This window comes from Colletotrichum higginsianum, chromosome 2 (assembly GCF_001672515.1).
Source record: "Colletotrichum higginsianum IMI 349063 chromosome 2, whole genome shotgun sequence".
Classification (NCBI taxonomy): Eukaryota; Fungi; Ascomycota; class Sordariomycetes; order Glomerellales; family Glomerellaceae; genus Colletotrichum; species Colletotrichum higginsianum.
In genome coordinates, this window is record NC_030955.1 from 1,455,225 (window position 1) to 1,476,378 (window position 21,154).

A 21,154-nucleotide genomic window follows, 5' to 3' on the forward strand; every position below is an offset into this window, starting at 1 on the left:
GATGAATCCCAGTGTGTCCACTGCTCCTATGTTTTTACGGGTCACATTCGTGAGACTTCAAGACTCCGACTTGACACTTTCAGAGAGGCAATAAGCTTTGGGCTGTATCTGCGTTTAACTGCGGCAACCCGGTCCCTTGGCATGCTGCGTTCGGTTCGGGGTAGACAAATCCCACGGGCTTGGCCTGGCCGTCTTGTTTGCTGGGTCAAAGTTGCTTTCGTTCGTCGAACTACAATAATGCTTCCATCCATCCCGCTCCTGATACTTCGTGCTTTGGGAACCGGTCTACTCAACACCCAAAAGTCGGACTTCGGCGGTTCTCCATGCTGTATGTAGAGTCTGTCCCAAAGCCCATCTACAAAGCACGCCCGCCTCTCCCCCGAACCAGGCCTCCCGTTTTCTTGGAGTTCGCCTCCAACCTTGGCCCTATTCCGCGGCTACGCCGTCTGCAGTTAGTCTGGGACCATGGGGTGGGTGTGGCAGGCCGACGCTCCCCGGGCTGACCCTGTCAACAACACGCCGACACTCCCCGGGTCCTTAGGCTCGGTTTCGGTATCTTTGAGCAGTCAACCCCAACGAGAGACTCCTTTGGAGTAGCCATGCCAAGGAACGAGACTTGCTTCGCCTCTTTAGCCCTCTTGCCGATGGCAGCTCCAGCCGCTGATCTCCCCGTTCCCAAGACTTGGATTTTGCCATCCAAAAACAATTGTATATAAAAAATGTGTTATAAAAATGTGTCAAAAAATTGAATCCCGTCGTGGACAGGTTTGCGTTTGTTCGACTTCCGCCGAACAAGATACAATTCCAGACACAATTGACCAGGCGCCATCTGGACCAAGAAATAGGAGCATCCGCGTCGTCTCCCAAAGGGCATACGCAATGCATGTTTGACTAGGCAAAAAACATCGACAATGCGTTTTCTACCGAGCACTTCATATTGTGTACTCGAGTGACTCAACGTGTGTGGCCTTGTGAAAATCGTCTCGGTGACTTATCTCGGTGACAGCCTATCAACGACAAACTCGTCTCAAGACAGTCTCTCGACAGATGCATAACCAGCCACACAAGTCCCATGAGTTGTTCTATCTACCTACTCAGAGCTTGGAAAGCTGTGCTCCACGCCCATCCAAAACCCTCTCAAAGTCCGGGGACAGTCCTCAAGTCAACAAGCTCGCCCACCACCGTAGCCGTCATCCACGACGTCCACTAAACAGCTTCATGACCCCGTCGTTTCCGCACGCAGCCGCCACGTCCAGCGCCGTCTTCCGCTCGCCGTCCTCGAGCATTGGGTCCAGCCCCCTCTCGAGCAGCCTCTGGAACCGGACGGCGTGTCCCCGGGCCGCCGCCACGTGCAGCAGGCCCCGCCCCGCGTTGTCCCGGGCCTCGAAGTCGGCGCCCGCCGCCTCCAAGGCCGCGGCCCCGGCCGCGTCGTCAAGGGGCTCGGCGCAGAGCTCCCTCTCCTGCAGCAGTCCTCCGTGCTTCCGCTGACCGTAGAATCCAAATAGCGGCGTCTCCCCCCTGGCGTTGCGCGCGTTGACGTCACACCCGCGCCGGACCAAGTCCTCGAAGAGCGGGCGGAGGCCGCCGGAGACCCAGAGCATCCGGCACAGGACGTGGAGGACCGTGTCGCCGTCGCCGTCTGTGACCAGGGGGTCCGCTCCGGCTCTGAGGAGTATGTCGGCGGCGACGGCGGCCGAGTTCTTCTCGTAGACGGCGCGGTCGACGGCGAGGTGCAGCGGCGTCCTGCCGTCCTTGTCTCGCTGGCCGATGAGGTACGGGTGGTGCGCGGCCAGGTGGGCGAGCGACGCGTTGACGGCTGGGACGGGGCCGTGGCGGTCTCCGGTACGGAAGCGGAGGAGGTGATGCATAGCGTTCCGTCCGTCCTCGTCCCGGGCTTCGGGATCCGCGCCGAGGGAGAGGAGGTGCTGGAACAGCGAGGTGTTTGCCGGCCCATCGTCGTCGTCTTCATCATCATCGTTGTCCCACGGGTCTCCAGGCGGCAGGCTTACGGGGAGATCCGGTCCGCGTGGCGAGAAGCAGGCGGCGTGGAGCACGGTGCGCCCCTTGCCGTCGCGGCGGTTCGCGTCGAGGTTCGGCAGCATCAGGAGGGGATGGACGACGTGCCCGTCGACCAGCAGCTGGTGCAGTATCACGTCTTGCTCGTGGAGATGGGCTTCGGAGCCGTCGACCGGGGGTGTCAGGACGACCATCTCCTCGGCCGGGGTATCTTCAACGTCGCTGAACAAGTCGGCTTCGTCGGCCTGCTGCTTGGCGAGCAACTTTTGATGATAGCACTCTTTCGTAGAACATCTCGTAAAGGCCCGGAGGGGGTCTGCCCCGTGGGACAGGAGCGTGTTGACCATGTCCAGAGCCGTCTCGTTGAATTCGTCCCTGCGCTTCTTGTCCGGATAGATGCTGCCGGACCTCGAGGCGGCGTGGTGCAGGGGATACCACTCGCAGTCGGGCATGTCGTCCCTCTCCCAATCGCCAGAGGCGTCGTATTCTTGTCGGTTTCTCCATGGCTTGTCGGCGACCTCATCGGATCGCAGGTTCGGACTCACGCCCGCCGCCAACAGCGCACCAAGCACGTCGGTCTGGTTTCCGTTGATGGCGGCAAACACGGCATCGACCATGACTGTCGCGCCGTTCTGTATGAGAAGGCGAACCAAGTCGATGTTTCCACGTGCGTAGCCAAGGCACGTCTTCCCCTTGGCGTCCACCGCGTCGATGTCGGCGCCGGCGAGGATGAGCAGACGGGCCGCGTCGCCGTGGTAGACCCCCTGGCCCCCCCACGTATCCAGAGCAACGTGAAGAGGCGTCTGGCCCCGGCCGTTCCTGATCTCGAGATCCGCTCCCTTGCTGATCAGGTAAGGCAGCGCCTGGCCGACCTGCCACCACCAGTGGCCCGCGGCGAGCGAGTGAAGCGCACTATCCTGCAGCACGGGATCACGGCCGACGCCGGGCGCGTAGCAGCACAGCTCGTTGACGTCGACGGCGAACTTCTCGACGAGGAGCCGGACGACGTCGAGCACGGGCAGCTCCTGGTCGACGGCTTGCAGGAGAAAGGCTTCTCTACTGCCGTAGCCCGGCGGCCGTGTCTTGTCCCCTGCCGCTCTCTTATCAGACTGCGCCCTGTCATCTAAAGAGAACATCTTGTCGAAGACAGAGGCGTATCCCCTCGTGACGAGGGTTTTGTAGTTGCTGCCCCCAAAGTTGGCGTGCTTGGCAAGAAAGTCGACGCCCAAGCCGGGGAGCTGTTCCACCACGTCGTACTCGCGCCGTATGAGCCGTGACACGAACAGGTCCTCGTTGGCCTCGCCCTGCTTGATCGTCTTGGACTCCCGCAGCGCCTTGGTCGCCGCCTCGCGGCGGTGCCGGATGAGATGCTCGTCGAAACTCCCCAGGCTGCTCGGCTGGCGTTGGAAAGCGGGCGGGGATGCGCTCAGCGGTCTCCTCTCGCGAGCCTGCGACAGGCACTTGAACGTGTAGTCTCTGCAGGCGAACGGGGTCGCGTTCAGGGACCTATCTCCGTTCTCCGTCATCGTGCTGTTGTAGCCGCGTTCAGACAGGTCGGCGCCGTCGTCCAGTAGCATCTCGATGATCTCCTCAAGCCTGGCCGTGTCGCGGAATGGGTGAGGCAGCTGCGGCAGAAATCGCGTATCGGGCTCGCGCGGACGGGATGGGTCTGCGAGCCCGAGTCCGCCGGTATCTCCGTCCTCGGGAACCCGGGCGCTGCTTCCGAGCCACAGGTCATGTTCTCTCTCGAAGCCGGTAACGGCCCCGCGAAGGTCTTTCACGTTTGTGCTTGCGCCTGCGTTCAGCAGCATGGCCACGACCTCGGGTCGTCCGGAACGGCTCGCGTAGTATAGCGGCGTGTAGCCACGCTCGTCCGTGGCATCGACCCCGGCGACCGGCTTGCCGGATGGGCTGTCCAACCACGATCCCCGGGAGACACGCGGCTGAGCACTGTTCTTGTGATGAAGCGCATCTAGAAGCATCCCGACGATGTTGCTCTGCCGGGCCCTCGCGGCAAGGTGGAGCGGCGTGAGGCCCTCGTTGGTGCGGACCGCGGGATCGGCGCCGGCCTCCAGCAGCTTATGGGCGTAGTACTCCGACACGGTAGCCGCGAGGTGCAACGGGGCGATGCCGTCGCGGTCTCGGACGCCGACGTCCCTCGTCCGCGAAAGGACCGCGTCGATCAGCATCCCTCGGCCCCTGTACCGCCGGCCGCGGTCAGCCTTGGTCGACAGGTTATGCAGCGGCGTCCGGCCCTTGTTGTTCCGCCCGTCGACGTCGAGGCCCAGGGCCACCAGCTTGTCCCAGGCCGGGAGGATCTCCTGCGAGTCGAAGTCGTGGGCGCGCGCGTGCCAGCAGAGCTCGTGGAGCAGGCCGTTGCCGTCGTGGTCCGTGGCGCGGACGTCGAGGCCTCGGCCAGTGAGGAAGTCGAACCGGGACGGGCGATCCGGGGCGTCCGAGGCGGTACAGATGTCGGAGACGCTCTTGTACCACCTGATGAGCTCGTGGAGGAGGGTGCGTCCCCGGAAGTCGCGCGTCTCGAGGAGCGCGCCGCGGTCCAGCAGTGCCTTGATGTCGTCGTGGGGATGCTCGTGCGGCCAGAAACCCCCGCGAGAGACTATCCGGAAGAGAGACGTTGCGCCATTCCTGTCCTTCGCGTTGATATTGGCGCCGGCCCGGAGCAACAGGTCCGTCATCTCGAGAGCTTGCCTGTCGCCTAAGCGAATCATCTCCAGCGGCCGCTCGCCTCGTCCGTTTCTCCCGTTGGCATCTGCTCCGCCTCGGAGGAGGGCTTCGACGACGTCGCAGCTGCTCCCCCGGGCCTGCAGAGAGAGATGGAGTGGTCCGTTGCCCTCGGCGCTGGTGATGTTGCAATCCGCGCCGTGTTCGATCAGCTGGAGGGCGGCGCGAGGGAAGATGTCGAGGAGCTGCAACAGAGGCGTATTGCCGTTCGAATAGGCCCTCTTGTTGATTTCCGCCTTGCCGTGCTCGACAAGCAGCGCCAGGGACTCGGTGGACTGTACCTTGTGGAGGGGCGTGAATCCGTCGTTGTCGGCGACGCTGGCATCGAGGCCTGCATCGAGAAGGATGCGGACCACGACGTGGTTGGCCTGAGCCGCGTGAAGCAGAGACTTTCCGTCCCGAGTTCGCTGGTGGATATCTGCCCCCTTCTCGACAAACAGCGCGAGCAGCTCTTTATACGCCTCCGGGCCGTACGGCGTCCTCGGGCCGGAGCCGTGGCGACTGTCGAAGGCCATGTAGAGAGCCGAGAAGCCGGCCTTCTGCGAGATCCCAAGACCTCTGGGACCGGGATCATCGCCGTCTTCCTCCTCGTCTATGAACAAGTCGTGCTGGAAGAAGTTGTTGCTGCCGCCGTATGCGTCGTCTGGCTGGCACAGGATCGTCGGGTCGGCGCCCCCCTGGAGGAGCAGCGTCATCGCGTCGAAGCTCCGGCCCCGACTTGCGCAGAAGAGCGGCGTTTCTCCGCGGATCTTGCGGTTTATATCGACGCCGGGTTGCTCCAGTAGTCTTGCCAGGATGCTGGCCCTGCCGCTCCGAGCTGCCCAGGCCAGGGCTCGGTGTACGGCGTCGTCATTGTCGGCGAGAAAGGGCAGATAAGCCTCGACGGCCGCGTCATGACCGTTTCGGCAAGCGTACTGTGGTATTTGCGTCAGTAACAAATAACTTCCTTCGAAAACAAAGTCGTGAGAAGAGAGGATCAAGGGGTGTAGACAGACCATTAGCGGGGTGTCTCCCACGGATCTCCCCGCGTTCCCGCACCAGTTTCCTGGTCTCTCCCGTGTCTTCTTCGTAAGGGGATCGACTCCGGCGGCCAGCAGGACTTTGATGACCTCCGGGTGGTTCTTGCTGGATGCTTCATGCAGCGGCTTGAGGCCGTTGTAGGCGTCATCCCGGTCCGGATATGCACCGGCCTCGATCAACACCTGCACCACTTGCGTCCTGCCAAACGACGCAGCCCACCATAGCGGCGTCTTTCCCTGGACATCCGCCGCGTCGACAGCCACGTCGGGAAACGAGAGCAGGTGCTTCACGTACTCGACGAGCCCGCTCTGGGCTGCGATATGCAGAGGCTTGATCCCGGAACTGGCTCCGTTGTCTCCCCACCAGCCGAGATCAAGCCACGCATCAGCTAGGCCTGAGTTGCCGAGGAATTGGTCTAGTGCCGCATTCACCTCGGTTTGGTCCTGGCCGGCTCTCGTTGACCTTTCCAAATGAACATGCCAATTGCTTATAGCATACGCGAGGAATGGGCGCTTGAGCTTCAACTCCGCATTGGTGTCTCCGCTACCGTGTGGAAATCTTCTGGGAGGCTTGAATTGCTTCATAGTCTTCTTCTTCTCCTTCTTCTTCTCGATAACCTCGTCGACACAGCCAGCCTGCAGGTATCGCAGGCATGCCAACCCGAGATTGGCGTGTGTCTCCCCCAGCCGCAGCACGGGATACCCCGTGTCGTGTCCAGCTGACCTGGTGGTGCCCTTAAGATACTCGGTGAAGGAGTGGTGGATGACGCAGACGGTCTCGTCAGGCATGATCTCCAGGAGGGGGCCACACGCTGCCCTGACGACGTCTTTGGCGGCGCTGAGGTCCCTGGTCGCATTGCCGGGGTACGCGACGGAAACCATCTCAGCCATCTCGAGCAGCCTCAGCGGCCGCGTTGCGTGGGTGGCCCACTGCAGGATGAGGCGTTGGACGTCGTCGTGGACGCCTGATCTACAGGAGTGCTCCCGCAGCAGGTCCGTGTACATAGTGTCCATGTTGGCCGGCAGAGACCCGAGGACGTCCCTGACGTTGGCGTCGGGCTCGAGGAAGGCGTCCATGGCGAGCTTGGCGTAGAGGAACAGTCCGTTCGCTCGGCCGGGGATCGCCTCTCGAATCATCTTTCGCTCTTCAGGTGGAATGTTTGACGCGGCAAGGCCCTGCTGGACAAAGGTAGATATATCAACATCAACCACGTTTTCCTGGAGGCGAATTCGGAGGCAATTTGCTGTCCGCAGAGGACCTTCGACAGCGGGAACAGGGCGACTGGTGATGAGAACCTTCACCTTCTCCGGCTTCCAGTTTCCGAGCTCGGCCAGTGTCGTCAGGAAGGGCCCGTTCCCGCCGTCCATCTCATCGAGGGCGTCGGCGACGCAGAAGACCTTGCCAGGTAACCCAGACAGAGCCAGCCGGAGAGCGCTCCACAAGTCGTCCATGGACATGCTGTTGAGCGGCTTCTTGTTCTTGACATACTCCTTGAGGTGTTTCTGCAGGGGTGGGCTGTAGGAGAGGACCTGGTCCAGCCAATCTCTGAGAAGGGCGACGGGCTCATGGTTGGCGTCGATGATCTGGCGGAAGAAGACGTAGAGCACGGGACGCCCCGGGTTGTTCGCCGCAAGCTCCTTGACAATCTTTGAGGCCAAGACCGACTTTCCTGACCCGGGGATCCCCTTTATCCAGAGCAGGCCATGTTCGTTGCCGCGCGACCAGTCTGCAAACGCGCGGCTCGTCGCGAGCCAGTCGCCGGTGCCCGGCGCGAGGGAGCCGAGGTGCTTACGATACTCGCCGCTTCCGAGGTCGTACGCCGTCGGCTGCAGCCACGCCCTGAGTTGCTCGATAATTTCCGGCGGCTCCGGGAGGATCTGGTCAGGGTTGTAGTTGCTGACATCGTCGCGGTCGATGACGACGATGTCGGTGTCGCTGCCGTCCTGGGCGTTTGTTTCTGCGGGTGATGGTGCGTAAGTCGGAGCTACTAGAGCCGAGACAGGGATGGGCATCCTATGTTGTTGTTGTTGTTGTTGTACAGGACCACTCAGACGTTGTTTATGGACTGGTAGTTGAGGCAAGACGACGTGGAAGCATTATCGCTGGCAGAGAGTAGTTAAATGGAAAGGGGGACCGACGCCCGTATGCCAGGTTTCTAGGAGCTTATGAAGGGGGGGAAGAAATCAAAGAAGCGATTAGGCAAATGGCTGCCTCGTCAGATGCGAGATACCGTTGCCTGACGGGGAGAAACGGGCCCATGTTCAGACTAGAGCCTTTGGAGAAACAGCGGCCGGCTAAATGTGCAGGGGTTCGTATGAGCAGTCAATGTCATCTTCAAGTGTCGTGGGGAAATACGTGACCCATTCGAGATTGTCTGGTTTTGGGTCAATGGAAAATATCAAAAGACAACCTTTCAAGTCTCTTTCAACTTGGGTAAGTTGTAAGATGGGTCGACTGCCGGCGAGAGTTGAGCCCCGTCGGCGATGTTGGTAGGTAGAATTGCGGGAAAGTAAAAAACCCGGCCTCGTGTGAAGCATTGTTGATTTGCCGAGTGTCTATTGCGGCAGCTCTGATTAATGAGCTTATGCTGTGTTGTCCAGTGTTTTCTTCGTTCCATTTTGGTACGCTTGACCCTCAAATTCTGGTTGATTGCTATTGGGAGAGATTGGGAGTTGTTAAGACTAAGCACGCCGGAAAGTCCCGAGGTGATTTGCCCGACTCTATGCTTCTCTATCAAAAGTTTGGAATGATGATACAACGGCGCAACGCTAATATCGTTTGACTGACTCGATTTTGATTCGCTTGGAATGTAGAGTTGTTAGTAGACAGCTATATAACATAGCGCATTGCGTTTCACGAGGGCTGTGTGTTTGGTTCGTTCCGCAAGACTATGAACGAGCAGCATGTGAGATACCGCACGCAACCTACCTACGTCGCCCTCGCATTTTCAATCAACTCAGCTAGACTAGCCAGCCCCCTGAAGATCCGCTTCTCGGTTCATTCCAATGCTTCCGAGTCTGGAACAGCTCGGATATCGGCTGGCAAGGGAGTAGCGGAACCGGGGGGTCAATGGAGAATCCCCCTCTTTGTAGGGCAAACGGCCTTCCTAGTAGCCGCCCTCGTACTCCATTCCATCGCAACTGAGTGGGTTGCCATACGTTAGTGCTGGACCGGCCATGCAAGATAAGCGCCGCAAACGCAGCCGCAGCCACGAGCTAGAAGATGGTGTGCGTCATCACCTCTGCAGCAGTCCGGGGTGATGCCTCCGAATGGACTCAGCCGAAAAGTGCTATGAAAGCGCGCCAGGTCATGTGGTGGCATCGCAGAAGCCGGGTCGCCCACAATGTCAGATCATGCATGCGTCGTCGATGCCGGTTAACACTCGGCTGGTACATCAGTCGAATGCCGTGAATGGTGTGTGCGTGTGGCACACTGGCAACACCCCGTCTGGCCGGGGGCAAGGGTCTCAGCCAACATCAGCCATGCTTCAGGTTGTCTGTCACCGACACCCAGCATGATGGAAGGAAAACCGGGGTTATTGACCATAAGACGCTAGGAAAAGTGCCATGTTTCAACCCCAGATATCCCTCCGGCTACATCCATGTGGTGCCGCGATACCGGGATTCTGCTCGGGAGGGTGGGGATGGACAAGCCGGGTACACCTTTCCAGAACGAATGCCCAATTTGACGACGTGTCGGACGGTTGATTCATTTTTGATTCCATGTGGCTCACGGCGCTGACAACTACTGAAGCAGGGAAATCTTCGCTGTCTGTGAGGCAGTGGCTCATCGTTTCACTATCTAAACCGAACTAGACGATGTCAATTTTGGAGAGAATCCAGGAATTGCATAAAAGGAACGAAAAAAGACGGGTGTAGATCCTGGAGAGCGACCAGGGCGACGTGGAACGCGGGATACCACTGTTGTCGGTTGTGGCGGATAAGGAGATGAGATGATGAGACGAAGACAAGAGAAGGAAGAACGCTCTCCAGTGTTTGGCGGTTTGGCGGTTTGGCGGTTTGGCGGCGGTTTCTGTTCCGGGCCCCAAGCTCCTCTTTCCCTGCCGAGGTAGGGTTGGCACGTGCCCCCACGGATGCTAAGCTCCGGGTTGTGGCTTATGATTGGCTGAAAACGAAGTACGTACCGCTGCGCAGTTCGCCAGCTACGTCATTGGCTGGTCACCTCAATGCGCCCATCGCCATCGCAATCGCCAGCATCATTCCTTCCTTAGTTGTCTCAACTACCTACCTACCTACCTACCTAGTACCTTACCTTCCTTGCCTTAGATCCCTAATTGGGTATATGTACTGTGACTAGGTGCTGTACTAAGTAGCGTAGCTGTGCCACAGGACGCCACGCCTCGCCTGTATCCGCATCATCGTGACGGACGGAACCTCCAACGACATCTCATCTCACCAATCTTCAGCATATCCAACCTACATCGCAGATACCCTCTCTCTCAACAAATCCATCGCTTCACCTCACCTACCTACCATATACACTTCATCCCTGCAGACCCTGCTGACCCAGACCCGGACCCAACCCAGACCAGACCACATCTAGGGGATTCACCCATCCACGCAGTCGACACGATAGTCCCACCAGGAGGACTAGGACCTCCAACACACAGCATAGGCTTCATTCGATTCAGCAGCGTCTCCGTCGTCGCGTCGCGATGCTGTCCTGCTTCGGCTTCGGCCGGCCGTCGCGCGAGGAACGCGAACGCGAGCCTCTGTTGCCTCGCTACAACGATGAAACGGCCTTGCAGCAACGCCTCCACGAGAAGCTTCACACGTACCAGATGCTTCGCGCCATTGGCAAGGGGTACATGCCTTCCAACGAGCAGCTCATCATCAACCTGCGTACCCTCCTGTCCGCCGACATCCTCAACCCCGACACCCCGGATCTCAGCGACGCCGGACGCGCCCTCGTGTTGAACGTTAAGCTCCTCATCAAACAGCTCATCGAGCTGCTGCTCCACAAGAACGACAAGGACCAGATCCAGGACTTCATCTGGTACCTGACCAAGGCCCGCCTGTCCGTCGACGCCTACGACATTGGCGCACGAGCATCCAAGGCCAAGGCGAGGGCCGATACAGTGGCAGGTACGTGCCGGAATCTCGCCCTCCCCACCTCAAAGGTCCCTGGTTTTGTGCCGTGGGGGAAAAGGTGTAGCACTGACCAGAGATTCTGTTTGTACTGACATCGTCCAGCATACAAGAGCTTACAGACCGTCGGCTCGCTGATTCTCACTAACAAGGACTTCCGTCTCTTCCTCTCGGATCTGAGTACCGTCGGCCGCGAGGTCTTCCGCGACACTGCTTTCACCCTGTCCGACGTCTCCAGACAGGCGGCCGAGGACGTTGAACCCTCCAAAGAGGACGAGGAAGCAATCAAGCATCCGAATGGGGACTCAAAGCCTCCGCCATCCAAGGCCGAAATCCAGGGCGAAGCTATCGACGTCTCCAAGGTTGTCACTGACGGCGTCGCCCGCGTCGCCGACGAGGCTGGCCACAGCCTGGCTGATCACCTCACCGGCGAGGAGCAGGAGACACTTGTGAGCAGGTTGAAGAAGACAGTCCTCAACCTGCGCGGGAGAAAGGATTACTCCGACTCGGTTTCGACCCTCTCCCTGCTCATCCGCCGCTACCTTCTAGTCTACTCCCACGCCATCTCGGACACCATTCAGGTGGCGCAGGAGGACATTGACACCAACCCGGAGGCTGACCGCGCGCTTCACAACTTCTGGCTGTTCTTGACCTCGCTCGGGGACCGCGAGCACTGGGACGAGGTCGAGCGCATATTCAAGGTCGTCATGGAACACGGTCGCAGTGACCCCGAGTTTGACAAGCTTGTCAGACAAATCGGTAACCTGCTCCAAGACATCCTAACGGATCCCGACTTCTTCGAACACGCCGAAGACCGGTTCAGGGAGCTGAGGGCGAAGTCGCGGGAGTTGACCTCGGAGTCGTCGATACGCGACGATCTCGATGCCCTGCTAGACCGCGTGCATCTGGCCCTGCACTCTGTGCTTGAGGACACCGACATCAAGAAAGTCCTGCACACGACCAAGAGGATCCTGAAGATCCTGTCGCCGGCCAGCGAGTACCTCAACGGCGAGCTCTTGGCCGACTCAACCAACATTTTCATACCCTTGTTGATCCAGGCCGTCCAGTACATACCCATTCCCCGTCTCGAGGTCTCGGTGCCAACCATTGACCTCCTATTGGAAAACTTGATCCTGGAACCCGGTCGCACCGTGAACAACAGCTCATTCCTGCCCTTCAAGCTCAACATCTCGACCCAGAATGACGTCGAGATCCGCAAAGCGCGGTTCCGAACGACGACTTCGGTCAAGACGCTCATGAGGATCACGTTGTCGGGCTTGTCGATTGCCGCCGAAGACCTCGGATATTGGCTGCGCCTCCACTCGGGCATATTGAGACTCGCCGACGCTGGGATTGCGGGCTTCCATCTCGACGAGCGCGGCATTGACGTTGCCATCGATGTGGAGGTCGGAAAAGAGCGCCTGGAAAACATGCTTACGCTTCACGACGTCCGCGTCCGCATCCACCATCTGGATTACAGCCTTCGGAAGAGCAGCCTTTCCTGGCTCGCTTGGCTGCTCAAGCCACTCATCCGACCGACGGTCAAGGCCGCATTGGAGGCGCAGATTGCGACTGGCATTAGCGAGGGGCTTCATTTCGCCAACAGAGAGATGCTCTATGCGCGCGAGCGGCTGCGCGCCACTCGTATTGCCGACCCGCAGGACTTGTGGACTTTCGTCAAGGCCGTGGCGGCGAGATTGGTGCCACCCGAGGACCCAGACCTGTACACCCGCGTGGGTGTCACGCAGCCTGGACGGGGCGTGTTCAAGGGTGTGTATGCACCCGGCAGTCTCGTCAAGATGTGGAACGAAGAGGCGACCCTTGCAGGCGACCGAGTACATGAATATCAGAGAGACGGCTGGCGCAACTCCATCTTCGACGTTGGCACCACCGGTGTCACCATCTGAATCCTGTGCAAAATGCGATGCTGTAGGTGCGGAGGGAAGGGATACGCGGAGAAAATGACGCAGGAACTAATCCTTATTCACACAAGTAATTTCTGTAGGCAATGACACAAGCGGGGGAGAACACGGAACCCTTCAACGAAAGCGGCAAGTCGTTTTACCGTTACCATGACGAACGTTCGCACGTGCATGTGCCTTGCTTGGCCTGACGCTGAAGAGGAAGAGACGGGCGTGGCGGGCGGACTCTACTCTGGCGCTGTTTCTAACGAAGAAGACTAGTTAGGCCGAGTGCATTCGCTACCTACGCTGCGTCCTATGTAAGTAAGGTAAGCAGCTATGTATGCATGCATGCATGCTGATTGCATCCATATCAACAGTCGGTACAACTATTCCTCCACTCGAGCATGCGCCTAACACGAGGTGGCATTCACAATCGCACCCCCAATATGGACCATCTCCAAATCAAGCAGGAGAAAGATGATTGCGAAAACATTGCCAAGCTTGCACTCAACAAAGTCGGTCGGTTGTTTGCCCTGATGCAGGAGGCATAGACACAGGCACAGCCGCACGCAGTCACTACTAGAACTTGGAAGGATAGTGGTGGGTTGAACCTAATAATCAGCTTCCCTATCTAGAAGCTCGCTATGCTTAAACCCTTCCCCCCCCCCCCGTCGACAACTCAGGAGCCGAGAGAGGCCAGACCAAGCTTCTGGAACGCCGTAGCAGTTTGTCAGGGCCATCGACTCGAGTCATTCGACGTTAGAGACCCTAACGTTGAGTTTCGATAGTGTACTCTGTAAAACGATGCGATACACGACACGATAGAGCCCTGAAGCACGCAGTGGGCCTGCGTTTCGGTAACGAGAACGGCAACGGTTACGGCGTCACTGCACATCATTCGGCAATCTCCCGAAAGCTACGTACGGGCCAGTCGAACCTCAAGTATGCTTGAAGTCGGGGCGACGCTTCTGAAGAAAGGCCGTCATCCCTTCTTTAAAGTCACCCAGGCCAAAAGTCGAGTAATAAAGAGATTTCTCCAAGGTCATCCCGGCATCGAGATGGCTGTTTTCGACTGTAACAAGGGGCGGGTCAGCGAGTCATGGTCCATATCCGTAGACACCACCACCACCACCACCACCACCACCACCATCACCCACAGGGGGGGGGGGGGGGGCGCACCCCTCGATTCCGGGGTCGTATCCGGAACCACCCAGGACCAGGAACAAAGAAGAACGCGTGCGGGAGGAAGACCAAGGGAGGGCACTAACCGGTGAGAACCGCCTGCTTCGCCGTCTTGACGACGGGGCCCGACATAACGGCGATGCGCTCAGCGAGGCCCATTGCCGCCGGCACGACTTCTTGGCGGGGGAACACCTTATTGATCACGCCGAGGCGCTCAAACTCGGATCCGCTGGCTGGTTCGCCGGTGAGGACAAACTCCATGGCCTATGATGATTGTTGCTGGTCGGTTAACACTGGATTCGCTCGCTCTGAGCTGGCCCGAGTCGTGCTAACAACGATTCGGTTCTGTGCTCGTGCTCGTGCTCGTCAGTCGACACTCACCTTGTGCTTGCCCAGAGCCCGGGCTATCCGCTGGGTGCCGCCGGCGCCTGGAATAGTTCCGATCTTGATCTCTGGAAGTCCGAACGAGGCATCCTCGGCCGCGTAGATCATGTCGCACTACATCGCCCAATGAGCCAGCTTTAGGGGTGTTCCGTCTCGCAAGAAATGGGGTTTCCTGGGGTTCCCCTCCCCCTCTCCCCAAAGGGACTTACCGCCAAGGCAATTTCGCAGCCACCGCCCAACTTGAGGTTCTCGTTGTCAGCCTTGTTTCCATGAGACATGCAGGAGAAGGGGGGGGGCATGGAAGAAAAAGAAAGATAGCGACGATGAGACACGGCACTTTGGCACTTACGGCAAATCCGACTACAGCCGCGATGATGGGCTTGGAAAACCTGGCAAAGGCGTCTGTCAGGTCCTTGAGAAAGGCGCGCTGGTGGGCCTCGGCCGTGGAGATCTGCACCAGTTCGTTCAGGTCCATCCCGGCTACGTCCACCCAACCCGGGTTAGCCAGCTTGTCGTCTCCATTAGATTAGACGAGGAGGGAGGTCTGTCGATGGAGCCCCCCCCCCCCCTTCTCCCCCCTTTCGGTGCTTCTTCGCAACGTTTCAGCAGCAAGAATGGGATGACCTCCCCCCACCGTCCCCTTCCCCCTCCCCTGTGCATCTGTGTATCATGTCCGTGGGGAATCGGACGGAGTTGAGATGGCAGGCAACTAGTCGATTGCCGCGCGCAGTGCCGCCGACCGACGGCTGAGCGGTACTTGCACGTGGAAATCGGGTCCTTTTGGAAAAGGAAAAGCAAGAAAAGCCGAGGAGGACAAGGAAGGACGTGAGAGGAGGAGGAGAAGGAGGATAAGGGGATCAGGCAACTGGGCAGTAGGGGGAGTTAAGGCTGTTCCAACCTCCCCTCCCCTTACAGCCACAGTTGCCGGGAGTTGAACAAGACACCAAAAAGGAAAAGGGCTACAGAACGTACCGCAGAAAGGGCCGTCCGGGCCACCGGTGACAACGACGGCGCGGACGCTATCCAGGGCGTCGAGGTGACTCAGAGTTGCGACGAGCTCACCGATCATGGCCTGCGAGAAGGCGTTTCTCTTGGCAGGCCGGTCAAACCGGATCAGGGCGACGCCCTTTGCGGCGTCCACCGTTAATTGGATGGTTTGGAGGTTGTCCATGGCCGGCGTTTGGGGAAACTTGCGCAATATTGGTGCAACAGAGGAAAAGTAAGAGAGAGAGAGAGAGAGAGATAGAGGGAGGGAGAGGGAGAGAGAAAGAAGAAACTCGGCTGGCGGGCAAACGGATTACGACTTAATACTGGGAATGTTGCAAGGCAAACGATGCGGACAGGTCTTTGCTGTTGCTTGGAATCGCGTGTTCAACACATGGCAGACGGGAGGGGAAGAGGACGTCTTTTCTTCTGGCCTCTTTTTCTTTACTTTTTCTTCTCCTTCTTCCACTTCTTCTACTCTCCTCTCTGGGGGCATTTCTTCTTCACCAACCCTGATGCGACTGCGTTCGGCCGCCGGGGCTGCGGCCGAGCTCAAGGGGTAAGCAACATCGAAACAGAGACTCGAAGGAGGGGGGGGGGGTGGTGTGGGCGAAACGATCAACGACTTACAAGGATTACGAGCCGCGGGAACCAGGGGCTACCCCAAACGACATGCAGCCAAGGGCATCCATCCATCCATGGCAAAAGCAAGGCACAGCCTGTCATTAAGCGCAGACACGGAGGGGGGGAGGCCTTCGAGACCTTTGTCAGCTCCTCCTCCTCCTCCTCCTTCTCCTCCACGATCGCGGCTACGAACACGTTGGTGGAGACGACAGGCTAACTTGTTGCAATGCCGGACAGCCACACACGCTCATCAAGCAGAGTTGCACTGGTCTTGATTTACAATATCTTTGTCACATTCCATCTCCCGCCCCGCCACCCCAAAATACATCCAAGGACCATCCTCCGCGCCCACTCCACGCCTCCTCCACTTACGCTGCCGCACCCCCTTGTTAAGCACAGCTCCAAGGCGAGAGAGTAGGTAGTAGTGTCGGAGGGGGGAGGAAGAAGCGGAGATGTCCCATCAGCGAAACGGATGGGCAACAACTGCCGCATTGGGCGGATCTGGTCCGGATTGACCTCCGTTTTTCCCGGATTTGGACGTCTCGCCCGGCCTCGCCCCGCAGCCCGGCCTGCGGTTCTATTACCGCACCATGGAGACATCGTTGCAGCACAGGAGTCTTTCTTCTGCCCAAAACGCAAACGGGGAAGAAAGTGTCTGTGTCTGAGAGAAAGAGAGAGAGACGGAGGCAAATCCCCGCTTGCTCCAGGCCGCGATCACTGTCTCCCCCCCGCTGGTCTCTTGTGATGGAGACAGCCGGTCTACACGTGTAAGTAAGTAGCTTCCCCTGGTTGCGCCCACATCCCTCCCTCCCTCTTCCATGACCATGAAGTCCCTTCTGCCCTCTCCCTTCACCCATCCCATTGCCTACCTACCCCCCCCCCCCCCCCCTGACAGTGCTTTCGCTCATGGAGAAAGCCATCACATCACGTACACTCACTTCCCTGCAGACTCCCCTGTATTCGAATCCCCCGTCCCGCTCGTCCAGAACAGACGTCGTCCGGTTCTCCACAGCATCTAAAACATCTGTTTGCATGGGAGGAGAGGTACCTCCACGTGCACTTGGCCGCAGATGGAAGAAGCAAAGAGACCCGTCTAGCCTTGATATCCGTGACTGACGGGGGTGCTGAAAGACACAACCTTGTTTTGGCCACCGAGCTGTTCAAGGCAGGCAGGTAACCAGGCAGGGTAGCCAAGCTATGGATGGATATCTACGCCAATATCGAATCAAAATTTGTGGTACCCCGTCGAGGATCGAGGCGAGGATTGACGTATTTGCCCATCTCTCATGGGTCTTACGGGGGGGGGGAGGGGAGGGTTCAACAGCGAGATGGACCGGCCTCCAGAACTGGATATATCTGCCTCGAGGTTCCCACCCCTTGAGTCGATGGCTTGGATGCGTCACTGGCAGGTACAATCACTCCAGAGCATCGGCACCCAGAAGCTCTCATTATGGTCTCGTCGCGTTCCTTCCACTCGCTGGAAAGCCTCTCCCTGGCGGATCGAGTGCTTTTCAACCAGTTCAGCAGAGGACCGAGTGACTCCATCCCCTACCAAGTCATCCACCACGCCTTCGAGTCTATCGCGGCAGCACACCCGGACGCCACCGCCATCCGGCACTATGACGGCACGACCATCACGTACCGGGAGCTCAACCGCCGGGCCAACGTGCTCGCCAACGAGCTCAGGGGCTCCTACGGCCTGCAGAAGGGAGACCGCGTCGTGCTCGTCTACTCGCGATGCATCGAGATGGTCGTCTTCATCTTTGCCGTGCTCAAGGCCGGTGGTCAGTATGTGCCCCTCGACGGCGGCATCATCCCCGAGGACACCCTGGGCTACGACATTGCCGACTCGAACGCGCCGGTCGTGCTGTGTCTCCCCAAGTTCAGGGAGAAGGTGCTGCGCAGCCTACCCTCGGATCGACGGGACCTCGTCAGGGTGGTCGACCTCGACGCCCACAGCTGGCTGTGGAAGCACGGTAATGCGGGCCACCCGGGCGTCATTGTCAAGCCCGAAGACGGCGCCTATGTCATCTACACCTCGGGCACGACGGGTCGGCCCAAGGGCGTGGACGTAAGACACGAGGGCGTCACCAACACGCTTCTTGCAGAGCCCTCGAAGCTGGGCATCCGCGTGGGGAAGAACGTGGCGCAACAGTTAAACGTCGGGTTCGACATGTGTAAGTCCCAATGAACCTCCCAAACCCTACCCTGTCCTATCCTATCCTATGGCCAGGGTCAATCTTAGCGGCCGAAGGCTGACGTGTGATATATTCGGGACGTAACAGGCGCCTGGGAGATTCTGGGCACGATGATGAACGGTGGGACGCTTCACATCAGGGGTAGTGGCAACGACCTCTGGACGGACTGCCTGCAGCGCGTCGATACCGTAATCGCCACGCCGTCCGTCGTCCTCAAGCATATGGCCAGGCGGGAGGACTTCCCCAACATCAAGACCATCGCCGTCGGAGGCGAGCCCTGCCCGCTGGCCCTGGCCGAGCAATGGGCGCCCTACGTCAAGTTCTGGAACGTCTGCGGACCGACCGAGATCAGCATCCTCAACACGGCCCACCTCCACAAGCCCGGCAAGACGCTGTCCATAGGCAAGCCGAACCCCAACACAAACGTCTACGTGCTCGACGACGACGAGAACCCGGTGCCAATCGGCGAGCCCGGCGTCATGTGGGCCGGCGGCCCGGGCGTGTCTCGGGGGTATCTCAACCTGCCGGAACTGACGGCGCAGAGATACAAGCCCGACAAGTTTACAAAGGACGGGTAAGTAAGCCAGTCTCGCACAAGCGGCCTAGACTGTTCCTCCTCCGTTCTATGCACTTGAGCAGAGGAGGGAGAAAGAAAGAAAGGAGAAGAAGAGCCCACGCTAACAGCAACTCCCAGTCGTATGATGTTCAACACGGGCGACCTGGCCCGCTGGCTCGAGGACGGCAGCTTGGAGCCCCTCGGCCGGAAGGACGACCAGGTCAAGATCTCGGGCTTCCGCGTCGAGCTCGACGGCGTGTCTCGCGCCATTGAAACGTGCCCCGGCGTCGTCAAGGGATGTGCGCTCAAGATCGAAGATCGCCTGTGGGGGTTCTACTCGGCCCCTTCGCCCATAGACGAGACGCAGCTGAAGGCCGTCGTCGGCGAGGGACAGCCCTTCTACGCCGTCCCGACGGTCTGGATGTATCTTCCCGTCATCGAGCTGACCCCCAACGGCAAGGTTGACAAGCGTGCCCTCCGCGATATTGCCCTCGGTGGCGATGCCAGCCAGACCCTTCCTCGTCCTCCCCAACCTCCGCTTCCGCCCATCGCCACGGGCATGTCGACACCGGAACAGTCCTCGAGCGCCTCGTCCGTCAAGACGGCCGTCAGCCCGACCAGCGAGGGCGGCTTCACGCTGGTCGACTCCCAGCGCACCCTCGACCTGGAGAAGACGGCGGCCTTTGTCGAGGAAGAGGCCGAGAGGCAGCAGCAGCAGGACGAGGGAGTGGGAGAAGACCACGAGCTGCCGTCCAAGAAGGGCTTCCACGGCTGGCGGTGGATCCGGCACCGCGGCCTCAACGCCTACCGCAAGCTCTTTGGCGTCATCTTCCTCTCCAACCTCGCCGTCTTCGCCCTCCTCCTCTGGGACAGCCGGCACAGCAGCTTCTCGCTGCCTCTCGACCACCTCGCCACCGCCGTCGCCGCCAACCTGCTCGGCGCCGTGCTCCTGCGCCAGGACTACGTCGTCAACTTCATCTTCTGGCTGTGCTCGCGCGTGCCGACGTCGGCGCCGCTCTTCATCCGCCGGCACCTCGCCCGCGTCTACCACAACGGCGGCGTCCACTCGGGCTGCGCCGTCTCGGCTACCGTGTGGTGGGTCATCTTCACCGGCGCCGCCACCGGCAACTTCTTGGCGGCCCGGCCCGCGTACCCGGTCAGCCTCGCCACCCTCGTCCTCACCTATCTCGTCCTGCTGCTGCTTCTCATGATCCTCGTTATGGCCTACCCCTCGATCCGCGCAAAGATGCACGACCAGTTTGAGTGGACACACCGCTTCGCCGGCTGGTCCGCCCTCGCCCTCGTCTGGGCCCATGTCATCGCCACCGCCGCCTCCTCCGCCTCCTCCGCCTCCTCGACCGCCTCCCCCGAGCCCCTAGGCCTGGTCCTCGCCAAGACGCCGGCCCTCTACCTCGTCGCCCTGACGACACTCAGCATCGCCCTGCCGTGGATGCGCCTCCGCCGCGTCAAGGTCGTGCCCGAGCCCCTCTCCAAGCACGCCGTCCGCCTGCACTTCGACTTCTGTACCCCGGGCCCCTGCACCTCTCGCGGCGTCCGCATCACCGACCGCCCCATGGTCGAGTGGCACGCCTTCGCCGCGATCCCCGAGCCCAGCGGCAAGGGCTTCTCCATCGTCGTCTCCAAGGCCGGCGACTGGACCAAGCGCATCATCGAGAACCCGCCCACCTCCATCTGGACCCGCGGCACCCCGGCCTCGGGCGTGCTGGCCGTCGCTCCGCTCTTCAAGAAGATGGTCCTCGTCGCCACGGGCTCCGGCATCGGCCCTTGCCTCCCCGTGCTCATGGAGCGCCGCGTCCCCGCCCGCGTCGTCTGGTCCACCAAGAACCCGCTCAAGACGTACGGCCAGGCCGTCATGGACACCATCCTCGCCGCCGACCCGGACGCCCTCATCTGGGACACGGACCAGATGGGCCGCCCGAACCTCGTCCAGCTGGCGTACAACGTCTACCGCGAGAGCGGCGCCGAGTGCGTCGCCATCATCTCCAACGGCCCGACGACGAACAAGTTTGTCTACCAGATGGAGAGCCGCGGGATCCCCGCCTTTGGGCCCATCTGGGACTCGTAGTGTTGCTTGTTCTGTGTAGCTGTTGCAGTTGCGGTTGTTGTTTTTGAGTGAATTCTCGGCGTCTCAGCGCGCTTGGGTTACTTTACATTGTCTATATCATAAAACGTGTTATACTAGTAGTTGTCCAGGTTCATTTATATGTAGTCCGACCCCCCCGATACCAAATCATGTTAATGAAGGAAATGTTTGGCTGCTTTTCTCTATCTCTCTCTCTCTCTCCCTCGTGAACGTGACACTGAATCCCCTTGGACCGCGACCTTCACCACCCTTTACTGGAAACGCACCTGTGAGCAGGACTTTCATCCACGTATGCTGTCCTCTTTGATAGACATACTTGTAGATGGAACTGT

General features: G+C 59.6%; 5 protein-coding genes across 5 annotated transcripts; 2 read left to right on the forward strand and 3 right to left on the reverse strand.

The window, feature by feature from the left end:
• Positions 1-1,190: 1,190 nt before the first annotated feature.
• Positions 1,191-7,790, reverse strand: CH63R_02200 (Ankyrin repeat-containing protein; the record flags this gene model as incomplete). Its single annotated transcript, XM_018297175.1, has 1 exon — positions 1,191-7,790. The coding sequence occupies one exon, from the start codon at positions 7,788-7,790 to the stop codon at positions 1,191-1,193; it is 6,600 nt and encodes a 2,199-aa protein (XP_018161991.1).
• A 2,663-nt stretch (positions 7,791-10,453) lies between these two features.
• CH63R_02201 (uncharacterized protein) lies at positions 10,454-12,793 on the forward strand (the record flags this gene model as incomplete). Its single annotated transcript, XM_018297176.1, has 2 exons — positions 10,454-10,883; positions 10,992-12,793. The coding sequence occupies 2 exons, from the start codon at positions 10,454-10,456 to the stop codon at positions 12,791-12,793; spliced, it is 2,232 nt and encodes a 743-aa protein (XP_018161992.1).
• A 1,260-nt stretch (positions 12,794-14,053) lies between these two features.
• On the reverse strand, positions 14,054-14,831 carry CH63R_02202 (Enoyl-CoA hydratase/isomerase; the record flags this gene model as incomplete). The annotated part of the gene is made up of 4 exons (XM_018297177.1): positions 14,054-14,236; positions 14,354-14,470; positions 14,566-14,616; positions 14,706-14,831. The coding sequence occupies 4 exons, from the start codon at positions 14,829-14,831 to the stop codon at positions 14,054-14,056; spliced, it is 477 nt and encodes a 158-aa protein (XP_018161993.1).
• A 234-nt stretch (positions 14,832-15,065) lies between these two features.
• CH63R_02203 (enoyl-CoA hydratase/isomerase) lies at positions 15,066-15,527 on the reverse strand (the record flags this gene model as incomplete). The annotated part of the gene is made up of 2 exons (XM_018297178.1): positions 15,066-15,133; positions 15,329-15,527. 2 exons carry the CDS (start codon positions 15,525-15,527, stop codon positions 15,066-15,068), a joined length of 267 nt encoding a protein of 88 aa, XP_018161994.1.
• Positions 15,528-17,414: 1,887 nt separating this feature from the next.
• CH63R_02204 (Amino acid adenylation domain-containing protein) lies at positions 17,415-20,804 on the forward strand (the record flags this gene model as incomplete). The annotated part of the gene is made up of 3 exons (XM_018297179.1): positions 17,415-18,141; positions 18,250-18,736; positions 18,857-20,804. 3 exons carry the CDS (start codon positions 17,415-17,417, stop codon positions 20,802-20,804), a joined length of 3,162 nt encoding a protein of 1,053 aa, XP_018161995.1.
• Between the last annotated feature and the right edge of the window lie 350 nt (positions 20,805-21,154).